At 37.6% G+C, this 17652-nt stretch overlaps 1 protein-coding gene and 1 non-coding gene across 2 annotated transcripts; both read right to left on the bottom strand.

Moving 5' to 3' along the window:
* Positions 1-713: 713 nt before the first annotated feature.
* On the bottom strand, positions 714-17464 carry LOC146138837 (uncharacterized). Its single transcript, XM_083393723.1, has 17 exons — positions 17354-17464; positions 15846-15955; positions 14880-15037; positions 13881-13974; positions 13309-13417; positions 12798-12915; positions 12215-12426; positions 11718-11822; positions 11233-11350; positions 8749-10430; positions 7818-7946; positions 6637-6713; positions 5625-5846; positions 4802-4898; positions 4046-4274; positions 2353-2471; positions 714-1721 (listed from the first exon to the last, which is right to left on the bottom strand). The coding sequence occupies exons 1-17, from the start codon at positions 17384-17386 to the stop codon at positions 1629-1631; spliced, it is 3705 nt and encodes a 1234-aa protein (XP_083249849.1). The 5' UTR covers positions 17387-17464; the 3' UTR covers positions 714-1628.
* Trnaq-uug (transfer RNA glutamine (anticodon UUG)) lies at positions 10658-10732 on the bottom strand. Its single transcript has one exon. It is a non-coding gene; the product is annotated as a tRNA-Gln (tRNA).
* Positions 17465-17652: the final 188 nt, after the last annotated feature.

Here is a 17652-nt window from a genome sequence, read left to right as displayed (position 1 = left end):
GCAAGCTCTTGGCACGTTACGGATCAACTAATTCACACAACGTTTGCAGATGTCTCTACTATTTGGCGGCGTGCAAAGTTTCAAGTATCTTGATTCGTCTCTTGAAATATATCTCCCAAAGCTTGGATGTAACGCGGCTGTTACCAAAACATTTAGGCTTAAAATGCGCCTTACAGGAATAATAAGTAGATTACGGTGCATTTACTAAGTAATTTTTTGTAATGTGCACGTAAGTCGAATGAACCATTCTCATTATAGTTTAACGGACACCTATAGCGATTATTTATTTACGGATTCCTAGCGAATTTAAATAAAAGTGGGACCTTTTTGTAAATTGTAAACGAAGACACTTTATCGTTTTCAGAGTGAACTAAAAATTATGACTTTTGATTGAACATTTTTTTAGGTTAATAGTTCGGAAACCTTGCAGTATTTATGTATCGTATCATTTTCCCAAATTATCATGATTTTTTCAAAACAATTAAATCAAAACCTCGCAGATATTAGCTGTAATTTCGTTTCCAAAACAATCCGGTAATTTTCCAATCCGGTAAATCATATTATTTTCCGAAACATTAAATTGCAGATGTTATTTATCATTTTCGTCGTTTCCCGAATTTAGGTTCTGCTCACCAGCAAGTCAGCTAAATTGTTTAAAATAGAACTTTATTGACGGGGCGTATGTATAGTTGACGAAAACACTACGGGTACAGTTGAACAGTGGGAAATACCATCGGTCGGAAGCGATTGTCGAAAAAGCTTGTCGAACTTTGCTGCAAAATTAACCGTTTGATAGCGCAATACAAAACTAACTATTCAACGGGAGCAATAGACTAAAACAGTGTATAAATAAGTTGTAACAAATATTGTGGTGGAACCGTATGCGAAAAAAGACGTCAATTCGAGGTAAATGAAGGCGTATTTTTTGCAGTAACAGAAAGAAATGCTTTTTTTTACATATGCCTGTTTTAGTTGAACAGCCTTATAAGCGCTGAGTTGGAGCTTGGGCCACCAAACTTTTTTCGTAAAGAGGCGGATAACTGTTGGGATTTACAATCGCGGGCTAGATATGCAATTTTGTGTCGAACTTTATTAGCTTAAGAATCGTTAAAAAAACGAAATGTAAAAACTATGCAATAAAAACTATAGACACCCTTAACTCTTCTTGCGGTTTAAATTCCATCAAAATTTAGTTTTCATTCGTATCCGACAACAATGTAACTGTACTTCATCCGGATTCATTAAATCTGTGGCCCGGACAAGGTCCTGGTGGCCCGGATATGGTCCTAGGGCCGTAGTTTGGCCACCCCTGGGTTAAAGGAATACTTTGTAATTTATAAATGAACTGCATAAAAACGGTGATATCTAAAAGAAAGTACGACTTTTTGTTAATTTCTCTACAAAAAGAAACCTAGAGAACATCAGTAAATCGAAATCACTTTGTTAACAACGCAATAACAATCGCAATAACCTAGAAACATAACAAATCACCAAACAAAATAATAATTAATCCGGACGAATCACAGGGTTAGCGCAAAATTTGCACACTTGGGTTTTAAGACGCGACATTTGCATAAAAATCGGACGAAAAAATACAACAACGACTCAAGTAACGAAAATGACGTCATTTAGTATCGGGGGCGTGACCTCTGGTACCTGACGTCAGCCGATACGCTTCGTTGCCTGTGCGATTGTCGGTCACGGTCCATTGCGTAGCCGGTCTGCAGAGAAACAGAATATGTTGAAAGCTAAGGCGTTGAATTTTTTTGATCATTGATGTAACGACAATCAGTGTGCACTGTGCAGTCTTACGACTGAAGTAAACCTTTTTCGTGCCACCGTGAACAACGTGTAAAAAATGGTTTACAGGAACAACACGCAATAACTCAATTGTTGTCCTGTTGAAGCACGGGTCAACCAAAGCTTGACAACGGTTTTAATAAAATTTGTTGTAAAACAATGACAACTGATTTCCAGATTTGAAATAATTTCGTTAGTTTTATGCTCCTATCAAAAACTTGAAGTAAAGTTTTACATTGCAAGTAAAACACGAATTAGCATTATTTTTGCTCGGTGTCATTAAATAGTAATTCGTTATTGGCTTATTCTTGCTAACCTGACAGATTGGAGTTATTTTCGGCAAAGTGACACAAAATGGAGAACAGTTAGCGTTTTTGTGTATAAACAAAAAACACTCCGGTGCATAATGGTTAAAAGTAGTAAAACGTAATAAGAATACCAAATCCCATACGGACCATACGGAAGTAGGTATCATTTTAAACGTTTCGAATAACTCTTTATTCATTTTCAACTGTGTATATATTTCCAAAAGAAAGAAACAATTTCACTTACATGGGTGTTAAAGAAGTTGTTTGTTGAAACTGCCGACTCCACTTCTCGAAGTCGTGAATTAAGTCTTTCCAGCGATGCGAGAAGATGTTGTTCCTCCATTGAAAGGGTTGAAGGCATAACTGGATTGAAAAACGAACATGTTTTTAGCATGAAAACCCTTAAAAAAAGGCTTTTTTCAAAACTAGTCGATGGACAGTAAATTCCAAAGTTAAAACTATAGAAAATTTGTCGATATTTTTTTAAAGGAAAAACACCTTTAATCTTTTTTGTGAAGCCCTAACTTTCGAAAAGCCCCGTGTCAAACATTCGTGCATATAGAACTTATATGTTTAAAATGCCTGGAAGCAACAGTATATTCATTAAATTATTAGTGTTAACAATTATTATTTTTTACGATATAGTTGCAATAAAAAATGAAATGCAATCATCTGCATTTTTTTCGAAATCGTAGATAATAGAAACAGTGCTTTTTAAGCTGAAACAATTATCTCAACTGAATATTATCAAACATGGGCGTTCCATATTCGAGTTTGCACCCAACTGTTAAAGTGACGGCCCTGGCGAAAATTTAAAATAAATTTGACTTTTCCCGACTTTTGTCTGTGAGTGACTTTATTCAAGGTCAGCTTTTTTGTAAATTGGACAAACGTGACACCTAACATTATCACACAGCCCACTTGAAAAAAAAATTGCAGTGATTCTCCCAGGAACACTATATCTCCCACACGATGTGGTCTACAACAAAAGACAAGCCAGGGCAACCACAAATGTTGTTTACTGTGGTTTAAGTGGCTTACAGACTCTGAGCCTCGCTTTGTGCCTTTGTTTATTACACGGCTTTAACCACGCCCAGAACGCTATGTTTGAAAACCTGTTCACAGGCCCACCTCAAAGGGGTAATGTCTGCGAGGCATTTTTGCAATTAATTTAGCGCCATTTTGGCACCCTTGGAAATAAGCTGACAAAACAGCCAGATTCTCGTTTTGAAAGTGTCTCAAAGTGCTTTGAGGTTTTTTAAACGAAGAAGGTAACATAATATCATAAATAATTAAGCACTTCACTACTTTTTTAATTATGAAAAAAGTATTTAAAAATGGTTTAAAAACACCTAAGTAATTTGACAAAAGAAGCAAAACATGTCAAACATCTTTAAAAGTCCTAACTAGTGTACTAAAAATCCTTAATTCTAAAAAGAAAAACGCCAAGTCAAGCAACATAATATTATGAAAAACACTCCATCCCTTTGATTTAAATAAAAAAAATCTGTGAACAAGAAACCAATAGGTTTTATTGTTTGAGGTTTAAAATGTGCTGGTAAGGTTGTTAGGTCAAAATTTTCAAAAGGTTGAAAAACACTTACACAATAAACTAAAAAAAAAAAATCAAACACCGTTCGAAAAGTCCTAACTGCAATACTTCCTTAGTTGTATTAAAACGTCAACTTCTCTGATTGCCTATAGTCAGTAACCATACCCAAAAACGTATTCAAACGAAAAAACAGTCGAAATCTTCCATTAAAAAACGAAGAAATAGCTTCTACGTCACATTAACTAAAAACCGAATTACTTCTCAGTTACATTAACTGAAGATGATACAAGCTCGTATCGAAACGCCTTAACCAAAAGAGGATGTTTGGTTTTGCAATTCAATATTAAACATGTATTCGAATAAAACGTCAACATCGCAGTCCTACCTGGCTTCCCGGCGTTCTGCGCGTCCTTGGTTCTTCGCTGTAGCGAATCCATAGCGCTAATGATCTGTTCTTCGCTCATGTTTTGTTCAGCAAGGGTCTCGGCCAGCAGGAAAGCTGTCGTGCTGTCGTTCACCCTTTCACCCACCCCGCCTCCAGCCCCAGATGAGGGTGAGTTGAGAGGACCCCCAGGGCTGGGTTTGGGTGAGGGGTAGTTGATAACTCCCTTCATCTGTGAGAAAAAAAAAATTGGGTGGGACTTGTTTGACACACTGTTGTTTATATAAGTCCAGGGCGATTATTTTTTTGTCTTGTCAAAAAAAAAAAAAGTTTTATTAAAATTTACACGTTAGGTCAAGATCTTTCCTTTTTTTTCCGATAGGTTTAAAAGTAAAAAAAGTAGTAAAATAGCGATTTTTTGGTGAACTGTCATTCGAACTTACAATCAGGCGCTATTAAGCCAGTTCGCGGCACCCTTGCTCGTATTTTTGCTGAGTGGTTAACTGTAACGTTGCAATAAACGAGATTGAAACAGAACTTTAACTGTGCAACAAGGTTGAAAAAAACTTTTTTTTTAATTTTTAGGACTTTTATCGTACACAGAAAATTGTATTAAGAAGCTTACCAACACAGCAAGAAATTAGAATTCTAAAGAATTTGAAATATATCTTGGCACCCTTGAGTGCCGCGGCACCCCGGTTGAGAACCACTGATATAATGCGTATTTTTAACATTGCCCCAATATCGAACATAGTTTACCTGATCTGGTCTGCTTGATCTAGTCATGAATTGTTTGTGTCTTCTCTGCTGCATCAAAGCCTGTCTTCGCATGAAAGCGCCGTATGTGTCAGCAGTGCTGCAATGTATACAGTACGATGCATTACCAGAGGTTTTGTACAGTGTGTTACGCCAACAATATTAGCCTTACAGGCATTTCTTATCCAAAATAGTAGTTATATATACTTATCAAGTGTTACCAGTTCCATAACTTTATGGAAATTAAGTGTTTTATCTAATTTCATTCATACTAACGGTTGTGGGTTATGTAAATCACAGCACAACACAATTCTATTTCCCGGAAATGAGATAACATTTAATAGAAATACATTATTACAATCCATGTTTCGGCGGTAAAAATAATATTAGGCTTTTTACCGCCATAACACAATGCTACTTTTGTCTGGTATTTTATGTTTGTCAAAAGTCTGAATACAACACTTCATATTCTTGTGACGTACAATACGCATTGTGTTACTGGAACAGTTACACAATGACTCTTTCATTCTTTGGGGCCCTGGTGTTTATATTGGGTAATATTAATATTAAAGTTTTAACTTCACAAACTGCAATATTGAAATTCACTTTTTTCCCAAGTACATAATAATCATAAATGTTTTGAGTTTAAATTTATTCCTTGACATGCTCATAATGCTATAGTATTGCCTACTTTTTTCGGTATGTGATAACGACGTCGTACTATATAATCCCCATACATTAGTTTGACGTCAACAATGCACATTACATTAATAGAACGTTCACACAATTCCTTTCATATTTGCTTTTAAAATCCTTTTTTACTCACCTCTGCTTAGACGAGAGCTGCACGGCCGAGTTTGGTCGGATGAGACGGCGGCCCCTGCTTCGCGCGACCACGTGGGGGTGCTGTGACGTCATCATGTTGTCACGTGACAGCAGTCCGCCGTCGATGGACACGATACTGGCTTGCTGCTGTTGTTGGGGGTGGTTCGAAGCTTGGGTGGATCCCCAGGCCGATCGACGGTTGTTTGCTGGGGCGGGAGCGAACCTGGGTGGGTGAAAATAAGGGTTAGGGGCTACCAATCGTGACTAAAAAAACTTGATTTAGGGGGATAACGTGACTGAAAAACTCGAATTAGGGGGCCAAGGCTACCAACGTTAGTTACTGAAAAACTCGAATTAGGGCCTACGTTGCGAGCCAAACAAGTGCGTTTTTGTGTGATCAAGAAATAAAGCTAAAGCAAAACTGATAGCTAACACTTTTGAGTATAGGCTGAGAAGTGCAAGCTGACCACCGATGTGATTGAAAAACTCGAAAAAATTGCTTATGTGTAAGAAAATAACTGGTTTCGGGGATGTTCGATCTTTTCGTTGTATTCCATTACCGATATTGGATATTTTGGGGCAAAAAGCACGACATTGTGATACGATGCCGTATGACGTCACTACTAAAGTAAATACGCCACATTATTGAAATTAAAACTTGATAAAGTAATGTTTTTAGGTTATTCTTGGTGACCATGGGGTTAAAAAAATGATTAGGTTGGTTTTTACAGCCAGGTGTGGAGAAAAAAGCCGTAAATGTGGAGGAAAGGGCCGTAAAAACTGAATCATTCGCTTTAAAAAACGTTCTAAAAACATGTATGCGTGTCCAGAACCTATGACGAATATCAAATACAGTTGACCGCTTCACATGTAAAAGTCGCACAACGGTTAATATCGCATCATACTTTAATCTTAATGTTTTGACCTGTATATAAACTCAATAAACAAGCCAGCAAACGACCATTATACAAGGTGTTTTTACCAGGGTTTAGCTCCACCGAGTCGTGGCTTACCTGGTGTCACTTGCTGATTTTCTCACCCCAGTGCTGTGGCTTCGGGTGGCTGGTCTTTGAGCTAAACAGGTTCGTACCTAGGGACAACAAAAAAAGTTGTGCAAACGTGAATTGTTAGCGATTTACGCAACATTGGCCTTTCGTGTTTAACATAATTTGTCAATAAATAAAAATCAATAAATTGAAACTTGTTGGCAAAAATCTATTAGTTCGCAAAAATCCCGAACAGTTGAGTCGGTACCAGTGTGGTTGCTTTTTTGAAAAACAACCAGTGTCCTACATTGTTTTCAAATGTCTTGACTTGACGTAAGTCTTCTGGACAAAATGACTTGACTTAAGTCTTGCGTTAAGATGAAGTGTTTTTTTAAGTATTTTTTTTATCAAATAAGGTTATTTATTTTAATGTTTGCACAATAAAAATTTACTTTCCATATGATGGGTTGACGTTGTTTTTTTACTTGAGTTTTTTGCTCAAAATCGGAAGAGTTTCTCCGTTTTAATAGTTTAACGTTTTACTTTTATGACAACGACTGAAGTTGAAGTTGATTTGCTCTAATTATGACTTGACTTGGGCAACCGATGACTTGGTCTGGAACTAGACTTGTTATTTATTCGAAAAGACTTGGACTTAAGTTATTTTACGAATGACTTGACTGGGACTTAAGTAACAACGCTACTTAACTCTTTCAGCCTGTGGTAGAATTTTGAGTAAATATTAACATGACTCCATAACAAGGAATTCAATGATTTGACTTAAGTGCACTTTAGTCGCTGGTTTTAAATGACTTAAATCTACTTAAGTCTCATAGACAAAGTACTTGACTTGGACTTTTTTGGTAAAATGTGCTCAATTTCTGCTTGTAAAACAGTTTGTTGGTTATATGTTACGTTTTTGTTGCTTGCCAACCCAAACATCGGTCAGGATTAGAACAAGTTCTTTTTTTTTAAGTTTAGGCAAATGACTGGGACTTAGCTTGCTATTTTTCCTAATATCTTAACTTGGACGTAAGGTATTTTGCAGATGACTGGACTGGAACTTAGCATTTTTAAAATGACTTGTTTACAACACTGATAATCTGACATTAAGCACGTTCCTTTACTGCGTCAAAAAGAATATTTACGTCGGTGAAAGTGTGAAAGAGATTGCACCATTAAATACAGTTAAATACTTGTTCGACTACCTTGGTCCACAGCCAGTTAATCTCCTCGTCAGTTGGAGTCTTGGTCAGCGAGATTGACGTGTCAGCTTCTGATTGGCCGCGATGGTCACGTGACATGGGTTTTTCAGGACTGATTATGGCAAAGGTGACCTTCGAGGTTCACAAAAGCAGGCGTAAACAAAGTGTAAGGGTAGCATAGTGGGTGTTAGTTGGCGGTTATCTGGCATAAGCAAGCATAATTGTCCTCCAAAAGGTGGATTTTATTGCCACATATAGTCCAGGCTTATAATTATATAATTGTTCCGCTACTTTTACGCTTTCCCATTCATAGTGTATATATTTGATTTTAAACCAGGCAGGTATTTATTCCTTTTTTACTTGAAATGTAAATAAGTTCGGTGAAAAATGACCGGCCATCCTTTTAACTTAAAAACAAAATATATTACTGTAAAAAGAGAAAAAATACGTCTTTTAACACTAAAAATAATATCTTCAGAAAATTGAACCAAGAAAACACTTATAAAAAAATTATTACAGAAAATATTTCTTTAAATGGCAAAACGTTACCAAAAAAAGCAAAAATAACAAACAAATGACATAAGTAGAACACTATATAACTATTAAAAAATACGATAAAAAATAGGAAATTTATCGCTCAAACCAGCGGTTCTCCATTTTCAAAGCTCAAGGTTGCCGAAAGATATTTTAAATTCTTTGGGATTTTAATTTTTGCTCTATTGGTAAACCTATTGTTACAATTTTCTGAGTACGATAAATGTGCCAAAAAAAGAAGCCACCTCGTTGTACAGTTAATGTGCTGTTTAAATCTCGCATATTGTAACGTTACAGTTAACCACTTAGCAAAATACGACCAAGGGTGCCGCGAACTATTTATAACTTCTGTAGGGCGCCGCAAGCCAAAAAAGGTTGATGACCACTGGCCTAATCCCACCTGGTTTCCGGCCTTATGGAGCACGGTCCCGTTCACAGGTCGTTTCTCCTCATCAGAATGTGATCGAGGTGGTTCCGGAGATCCGGAGCTCTTCAGCGTATCCATGGTAACCGCCTCCTCGGCTGCCCAGGCGACGCGATGATGAGATCCGCTCCTCTGGTGGTCCTCCCTCTTCTGGCTCGAGAAGTTGGGGATGGAGTAGTTGATGGTGGTGGACACAGTGAGCTGCTTCTTTCTCGGAGCAGGAGGCGGATGCGGCTCCATGGCAACATCAGCGTCCCTGGCTGGCTTCAGCTTCCTCCCTCTTACTCCTTTAGATGAGGACTTCTTTCCTCCTTTGGGCGACGCGGGAGGCTTTTGAGGTTTACTCCTGGATGCTGGAGCGGACTTTGGACGCGCTTTTCCTCCTCTTGGAGATGCCTGCTTGACTGTTGCCACGGGGATGCTGGTGGCTACAGGGATCGGTGTCTTTGCGACAATCCCGGATGTTGAGATGGTTGCTGAGGTACCGTCGTTGTACTGGACTTCATGCCAACGAACCGACTTCCCTGGAGACTGTCTTCCTTCCTCTTGCTCTTCCGCGTCGCCCCTGGTTACCTCCATGCTGTCCCGGACTTCCGTTCCGCTTAACTTGGCCTTGAGGTACGGACTCCCGGTAATGTGGTTTACCCACTGTTGCCTGGCAACCGCTGCCGACTGGTAGCTGGGGTGCGACGGGGAATACCCCAATGGAGGGCGTCGCGCCTTGCCTCCGTACTTTGAAGTCTTCCGGAGGATTCCCTTTATGTCCTTGTAGGTCTTCGTCTCTCCTCCGGAGCCGAACTTTACATCCACCTCTTGGTCTTCTTTTTCGTCTTTTAGCGTATCCGGAGTAAAAGTGACCTTCGCGTGGCCTGTGGGAACTGGCAGCGGATGCGCGTTGGCGAACGGCGATGGTGTCTTGGTGGGTGTGACGTCACCAGTAGATGACGTAGCGGGCGGTTGCGCGGCGACCACGACGGTCGTCTTCTCAGGCGGACGGATGCGAGGTTCCCCGGCGTAATCGGAGCTGATCGGAGTTGCGTTGGTCTTTGTGAAGGAGACCCACTTGTTGTTGGTGGATTGAAGTTGATCTAAGAGTCCGGAGTCCATCGGGACTGGATCGGATTTAACCGGAGGCTGCTTTTGCGCGCCTAAAGTAGGAGGTTCAGGGATTCTGCTTTCGTTCTGCTGTCGTAATGGCGTCGAAACAGCCGCCGAAAAAGGCCTTTTAGTCGGGGTCTTTGGAGAATCTTCGAACGGGCTCTGGCGCGTCTTTTCGCTGGCGCTCCACGGACGATAGGACTTTATGTAGTAGTTTGGTGGGGCTCTAGGCACATCCTGCTGTTGCTGTTGTTCTTTCGAGGAATAACCGGCGTAAATAGACGGCTCGTTAGGCTCTGGCTGGCGATTTAAGACCCTAGCTTCGTCATCTACTCGCGGGCCGGAAACGCGGTGTTTTTCGCTACTTTCTGGGCCCGAGGCGTCGGCGGGACTCGAACCCGGTACCTTGGAAACTTGCGTAGGAGCAGCTGTGTTGTGTTGATCGGTTGAGGTCAAGTCGTCGAAGTAGCGACGTTGGAAGGAAGTCATGTGACTGTATACGGGCGAATTTCCAGAGCCGGAGCTGCCGTGAAGTGAGTCTTGGTCAGCGTCTTGAGCGACTGCGTTTTGTCAGAAACAAATTAAATGTATAAAGGATAAGTGTTAAAGGTTTAATGAAAGACACACACAAACATATGTGTTTAATAATATCTGTGATCTAGCCCCTCGGAAGTTGCTTTATGACCAACGATTACGGCTTCCGTATCAATAGTACACCGAAAAGCCATCGCAGACTCGCCGAATCTGTCGATCTATGATGCAAGCAGCGCAAGCCAAAAAAACAACTGGCCTGCAGTGAGGTTCGAACTCACGACCTCCGGTCAAGCCGGGAACGTCGCTCTACCAACTGAGCTATGCAGGCTCAGAGAGGAGCGAGTCGAGAAACAACCATTCGCCAATACTTGCACATTTTGTTAGTACAAGCAACTTCACACTGTGTTAAAGGTTTAGTTTGGCCTAGTAAGAATAGGAGAGATCGCTTAGAAGTAGGTGGCATTTTAAAAGTTTGAAAGTTTTTTTTATTTATTTTCAACACCTTTCAATTTGTCAGAAACAAATTAAATGTTTTGAGTGGGAATGTCGAATAATATGGGATCGGAGCAGATACCCGATGCTAAGTTGTAGTATCGGTACTTGTCCGATATTAGGCTGGTATCGGTGCCGATCCGATACAAAATTTACAAAGAAATATCAGCACGGATTTGCGATCAAACTAGCGATTTTGTTTCAAATGAACGCTATGGTGAGGTCGCTCTACTGACGGTCGCCTTTCTAACAGTCGCCATTGGGAGCCCGAGCCGTCGAAGCACCCTAAGCACCCCAAACGCGACGTTCATCGTTTGAAAGCACTATTTGACTTACCTTCCTGGTTTGGGAGGTTGTCCTGCTGGTTCCACCACGTTTTGCTTGCTTCGTTTCCGAGCTTCTGATTGGTTGAGCGTTGAGGTATCGTTACGCCTCGCTGGACAGAGTTGGGCGTCTAAAATGAGTGGATTAAATGTATTTAATTTCTTAGAAATATACGACTATTTTAGATATTAAAAAACATATTATAAAGAAAATACACCAATTGAAAAAGTGAATATTGTAATTGATAATATGTGATTTTGTTCTGAATTGGCCCTTACAGCGGAAGTTTTGTACAGTAAAAACAATTGTTTTTGATTACGGAATAGTTTTGATTACGGAACTGGTAAAGTTCATAGTATAAGAGAGCATGCTGCAAGGCTAAAAACGCTAAACAAAACTCTCGCTAATCAATATTGCCTTGACTTCAAATTAAGCATTTCACGCTAGTAAATCAGGAATTGTCGGCGTTTATATGCCTTTGAAGCAAATTAACTAACCTTCTGAAATTGAAGTTGGTCTCGGTGCTTTTCAGAAGGTTCGCTCTCTGGTAAAACTGAGGCCTGGTGCCTTTCTCTGGCGTTGGAGAAATGTTCGTTTGCAGACTAGAAAATCGATTTGAGAAAGGTAAATAAAAAGTATAGAATGGATTCCCCCACTTTAGTGTCCTACCAATGGCTATAAAAAAACACCAGAGGTTACATGGCAGCTGTGGTGTTTTGGTGTGCAACTATTAAACACCCACGTAGCCCAAATGGACCACACACTATTTGTCGCAACAAAAACCTTCTGCACCAGCCACTGGTGTTTTGACACTCGGTGTGTGGATACTTAGCGTACCACGCAGTTGGCGCTGGTATTTTTCGACCATCTCTGGTGTTGAAACACCACTCCCACAATAACCACTTATCATAACTACCGTTGTTGATTAACCAGAACCAACTGTTCACAAACCAGTAGGAACGATCTGTGGTGTTTTAGTTTGTATTCCACTCACCATTCCCTGTTGGTTCTGGTTGACAAAGAGTCGCGACAGGCTATCGGCCAGCTGGTTGGCGCCGCTGGTGTTTTGCGACCAGTGCTGGTTCGCTGGTGCGTGGTGGTCCTCGTCCACAGTGAAATGTTGTCCGTAGGTTCGCCCTGACATGAGGTCAACGTTGGACGCGTGAGCCGGGTAACGAGCGTAGGCTGGGTAGAATGACTGCGACACTACATGGAAAAAGACCACTTATTGAAACAAGTCAACTTTTAACTTAATTATGACAAACAAACCATTACAAGGGATTCGAAATATTTATTTGTAATTGCTCCTATCTTTCAACAATAAAAAATGCAATTCCAGTATATATATAAACAATAAGTTCTGGGAAAAAGTTTTTTTAAACTTTTTTGAAAAGAAGTCACGTCATTCTTAACTTTTATAACTTTAAAAAGCTGGTCGACATCATTGAATTTAGGATAAAAAATAGTGGATCATAAAATTCAAATTTGTGGTAAAAATTTGAAATATTGTCGATTCATGATTACTGACGTCACAGCATACGCGAGATTAGTGACCCAAACCTGCACCACCAACTCACCGAATTCGTTTTGAGGAGCAGGTTGATTTTCATCCAAGCTGTCGGTATCGCTTACGTCATCAGCAATGACGCCTGATGGGGAGGGCATGACGTCACTACGGAGCTCCTGCTGGAATTCCTGTCGAAAAATACAATTTTTTCAGTCAGTTAATGGGCAAAAACCATCTAAAAATGATAAAAATTTTAAACTCAGCCTACTAGTAAACTACTAGTTACACTTTAGACTGCGTGAATCATGTGCAGCCAATGCTAAAAAGTCTTCATAGTTATTTTTTACATATCTATAAAACACCTCATCGTCAAATACAAAACATAGTAGGGTGGTTGGCATTCTAATGTTTAGCCTACAAATTTTTATTATATTTTTTTTCATTATTTTTTCATTCTTCTGATATTTACAGTTATTAATCACCCAATGTCGTAAAGGTAAAAGTCAAGTTTGAAAAAAGTTCATCACCCAAAACTCCCAATCTCTAAATAAAAGCCCATTACAAGAGCAAACCCCATTCACCTGCATAGTGTCGTGCTTGTGTTGCTGTAGCACTTGTCTCTGTTGCTCCTGAAGCTCACTTTCAAACTGGGCGCGCCCGTGGTTTGCAAGCTCCATCGCAGAAGCAACACTGCAATGTTAAGGAAAACTAAAAATCGTGAAAAGATAAACCGTTGATTTTTTGTAAACAACGATAAAGCCTACATACCAAGTGTAACACCAATGACCAGTGTTGCAAATACGTCATTTCGAAATGACTCAAAATAATTCAAGAAATGACTCATATTTATTATAGCATGTCAATTCCAAGTCATTGCTAAAAAATGTTTAATAAAAACAAATTTAACACAAGTTATTTGATTCAATGATTTAAGTCTGAGCCAATTCATTTGGTTAACAGACTTAAGTCGAGCAATTTTGTTCAGAGTCATTTTACTTAAAAAAATAGATAAAATAAAAAAATAGATAAGGTATTCTTTTCCCGTTTTTTAGGTGAGCATTTTTAGGGAAAATTTGGTTACCTCCTACTGTATTCAACAAAAATCTATCAATTTAATCCTAATAACTGTGCAAATGGTCAATGTGAAACAAACCTGTTTGTGTCGGATTTGTTTTGGTAAACAATCTCGGTGCTACCGCTCCGCAACTGTTGCAACACATGGTCGAGGGATGGAATTCCTTTCAATCCTGTACAATAGAAAAGTGAATTTAGGCTTACAAGATGTCAGTTTTGTTAAATAATAGGACAATTTTAAATCTATAAGCTTCAATATGCATATGGTATGGAGTTTTTTGGAGGTAAAAGTAGAAAAAAACTTGAAAATGAAATCTAATTGTAAAACATATCTCAGTCTGTTTATCTTGCATAAACATTTAGCACAAACTAAAATTAATAAGGTAGTAAATAATTTATAATGGTGATAAAACAGGCAATTTTAACAATGCTTAAGAAAAACCATAGCAATAAACTTGATCCAGTGTATGTTTCTTTATATGTCACAAAATACTGATAAAGCTAACTGCATAAAGCATAACGTGGATATCAATAATTAATAACGGAAAAGAAAATGCGTAATTAATGGTAAATCGTCATTTGGTAAATAGTTGTTGAATAATTTATGTAGTGACAGGTTTTTCATATACCATATATTTTCTACATATACCAAAAAGAAAGGGAAATTCCCACAAAAACAAAACTAGTAAACATCTAGCACTTGACTAAAATTAATTAGGGACTAAAGAATTTATAATGGTGATTAAGCAGGCAAGTTTAACATATGCTTTAGAAAAACCATAGCAATAAAATGTATACCATGTTTGTGAGTTGGTTTTCATGTCAAAAAGAATACGGAGCTAGTGCATAAGGTATGATTTGGAAATCAATAATTAATAAAGGGAAGAAATAAAATGCGTAATTAGCGTCAAAACTGCATATTTTGTTAAACAACATTTCATTTCATGAATAATTTATGTACCGATGTGCCAGATTTTATCTCTATTATATTTTGTACATACTGCAAAAAGGAAAGTAAATTACCAAAACAACAAAACTAGTTACACAAAAATTAAGGCATTTTAATTTTAGAAATTACCTGTGGCAAATTTGTTTCTCTTGTCATGTCGTGATCCAATGTGCGATCGTTGGTACTTCTCGGTTGCTTCGGTTTGTCTTTGTTTGCGCTTGGAAAGCTCAAGAGAACGCTTTCGGGCTTCGCGTTCTTCAGCTAACTTCTTTCTGTCCTCGAGGGCTCTAAAAATGTGCAAAAGAAATAGTTTGTCAGTTAAACTATGGTCCAATGTCAAACACTTTAAGGGGGGATTTTAAATAAATGTATTATTTATTTTAAGCTTGTCCAATGCACAAAATCTGCTAGCATTCCTATACTGCAAGTGTTCATTTTCAACCCTCACAAAAGATTTTTTCATAGCTTTTTGTTTCAGTATGATATTAGGTTAAGTGACTTGGCTTTTACAGTTGAAAATATTATAATTCATTCACTAAAAGGTATTGGACAAAAAGATTATGTTGTATAAACTCTTTATTCCTTGTAAAAATAGTTTTTCAGTTCAACTGTGGACTTAATTTCCAATGTCATAGTTTTTAAAAGAGGGTTTAAAACAAAAATATTATTTATTAAAAAAATTGTCCAACGCTAAATGAACAGGCGCAAAAAATGCTAGCATTCCTACATTTTTAATTTTAATTTGCCATCACAAAATATTTTTTTCTGAGTTTTGTTAGAACCGATGTGTGCCAAGTCTTTGTTTTAGTATGATATTCGGTTAAGTGGCCAAGCTATGCCGTTAAAAACATACTTTAATTCATTCACTGAAAGGTATTTAACAAGAGATTATGTTGTTTTTAACTTCTTAATTCTTTTTATAACTTAAATTTGAAAACTTAGGTTAAAAACTAATTGATTTTCACTTACAGACAAACAGTTAGTTAAGGGTCACTCTTTATAGTATACACAGTGTTTTTGAGGTTAACCATAGACATTTTAATGGATATATATAGCTTGACAGTTGTGGTTGAAGACTTTATTATTTAATCCTACTTTCTTCTCCTGTTGGTTTCTTGAGAAAGCCTCTTCTGCCGTTCGCGTTCAATCCTTCGTTTCTCAAGGTCCTCATCGGTAACGACCAACGAGTAGGTCTCATTTCCAACCTGAAGAGTTGTTAGAATATTGTTTATAGTCTGCAGCATAATGGTTGGAGGTTGGGGTAAGACGTATAACAATATTAAAGCCCATACAGAAGTAGGTAGCATTTTGAACGTTTCAAAAAACTCTTTAATGAATAATGTAGTAATATTTCTAAAGCACATACAGAAGAATGGTATCATTTTGAACGTTTTAAACAACTCTTAATTATTTTTAAACATATTGGAAGTGTTTGTAATAGTGCATACACGTAGCAGCCACAAAGCTATAAAAAAGGTTAAAATAATATGTTGTAAAGTGTGTGTATGATCACATCTATTGTAGAAAAACATTATAATTTTGAAGCATAACAGCTAGAGATAATAGTGAGATGTGATATGGATTGTAAGACTATACAGTAGAACATTTTGTGAATGTTCCAAAGGTATATGGGTTATTTCAACATAGAGAAGCAAGCACCAGTAAAAGTCAATGTCATATAATATACTTCACTTCTGTATAGACTTTAATATTTGTTCTATATGATGATTTACCATATTTATCCAACAGTCAATAACATTTAATTTAACTAACAGAAGAAATAAGATAAAAGGTTAGAATAAAAGAAAAAGATTTCCCGCCACAAATTAGTGATTTTTGGTAGAATTGCTTAGCAACTGTGCTTGGCTTTCAAACCACAATTGTAACATTTATTTACCTATGCAGCAGTAAGATTTGTTTTGTAACAATGGCATAATGGGGCTTTTTAATTGACACAATGAGCACCATTGTTTGTTTAGCTTTTGTATTGCAAATACAGTAATGGTTTTATGCCCTAAAAGTAAATACATTATCCATAGGGGACAAAAGAAACAATACCAAATGCTTTGGAACTATATTTGAACTATGATTTTATATATAACATTGACTTATTAAATATTACTGCATTTTAAAGGTAATTAAATATGACAAACATGACCTTTTAGAAAGAGAAAATAAAAATCCTATATAACTAGGAGTGATAAACAATAGATCCTTGCTTGAAAGTTTGTTCACCAATAGAATAATTTGTAACAAGTATATATACTTAATAAAAAAATTGGTGCTGATTTCTAATCCTACGACATGTTCAAATAAATATTAAATTATTGCATATTATTTGGGTAAGGGTGTGCGGTTTGAGTTTGGGTGGGTGAAGCTTGTTTGCAATTTTAAACTTATCCTGCTAGTTTGCAATTTTAATTTTGACGACTACTTTCCTTTCCTAAAAAAATGTGGAAGGATTCTAGACCAGCAGCAAAAATGTTCTGTTTTTTATGTGCAACAGTGAAACGACAAAAATAAACAGTCCACCAAAAACATATAAATTTTAATTTTTTTTTAATTTGTAACAAATCTCCTCTAAATGGTAAGAAAATCCATACCTGGACACCCACTGTTTGGTTTCCTATTGTCATAATTTGGGTGAGATTGGATACATCAGGCCACACTAACAATAAATTTGTTGCATCACTAATGTAACTACTCCATGTTGTTTTGCCTGCAAAAACAGCAATTGATAAAACTGAAAAAAGAAGATTGAAAACAGACCGCAAAAGTTAGTGAGGGCAAAAAGAGTTATTTTAACACAATGAAACATATAAAGCCATACTTTCATACAGTTTGCCAAATAACTAAACATTTTCCATGTGCATGAAACCTATGACTTTCAACATGACTAAAG

Source organism: Ascidiella aspersa, chromosome 7, assembly GCF_963924565.1.
Source record: "Ascidiella aspersa chromosome 7, kaAscAspe10.2, whole genome shotgun sequence".
In the NCBI taxonomy this organism is placed as follows: domain Eukaryota; kingdom Metazoa; phylum Chordata; class Ascidiacea; order Phlebobranchia; family Ascidiidae; genus Ascidiella; species Ascidiella aspersa.
The sequence above is the reverse complement of the archived record's forward strand: the minus strand, read 5'-3'. Positions and strand labels throughout refer to the sequence as shown.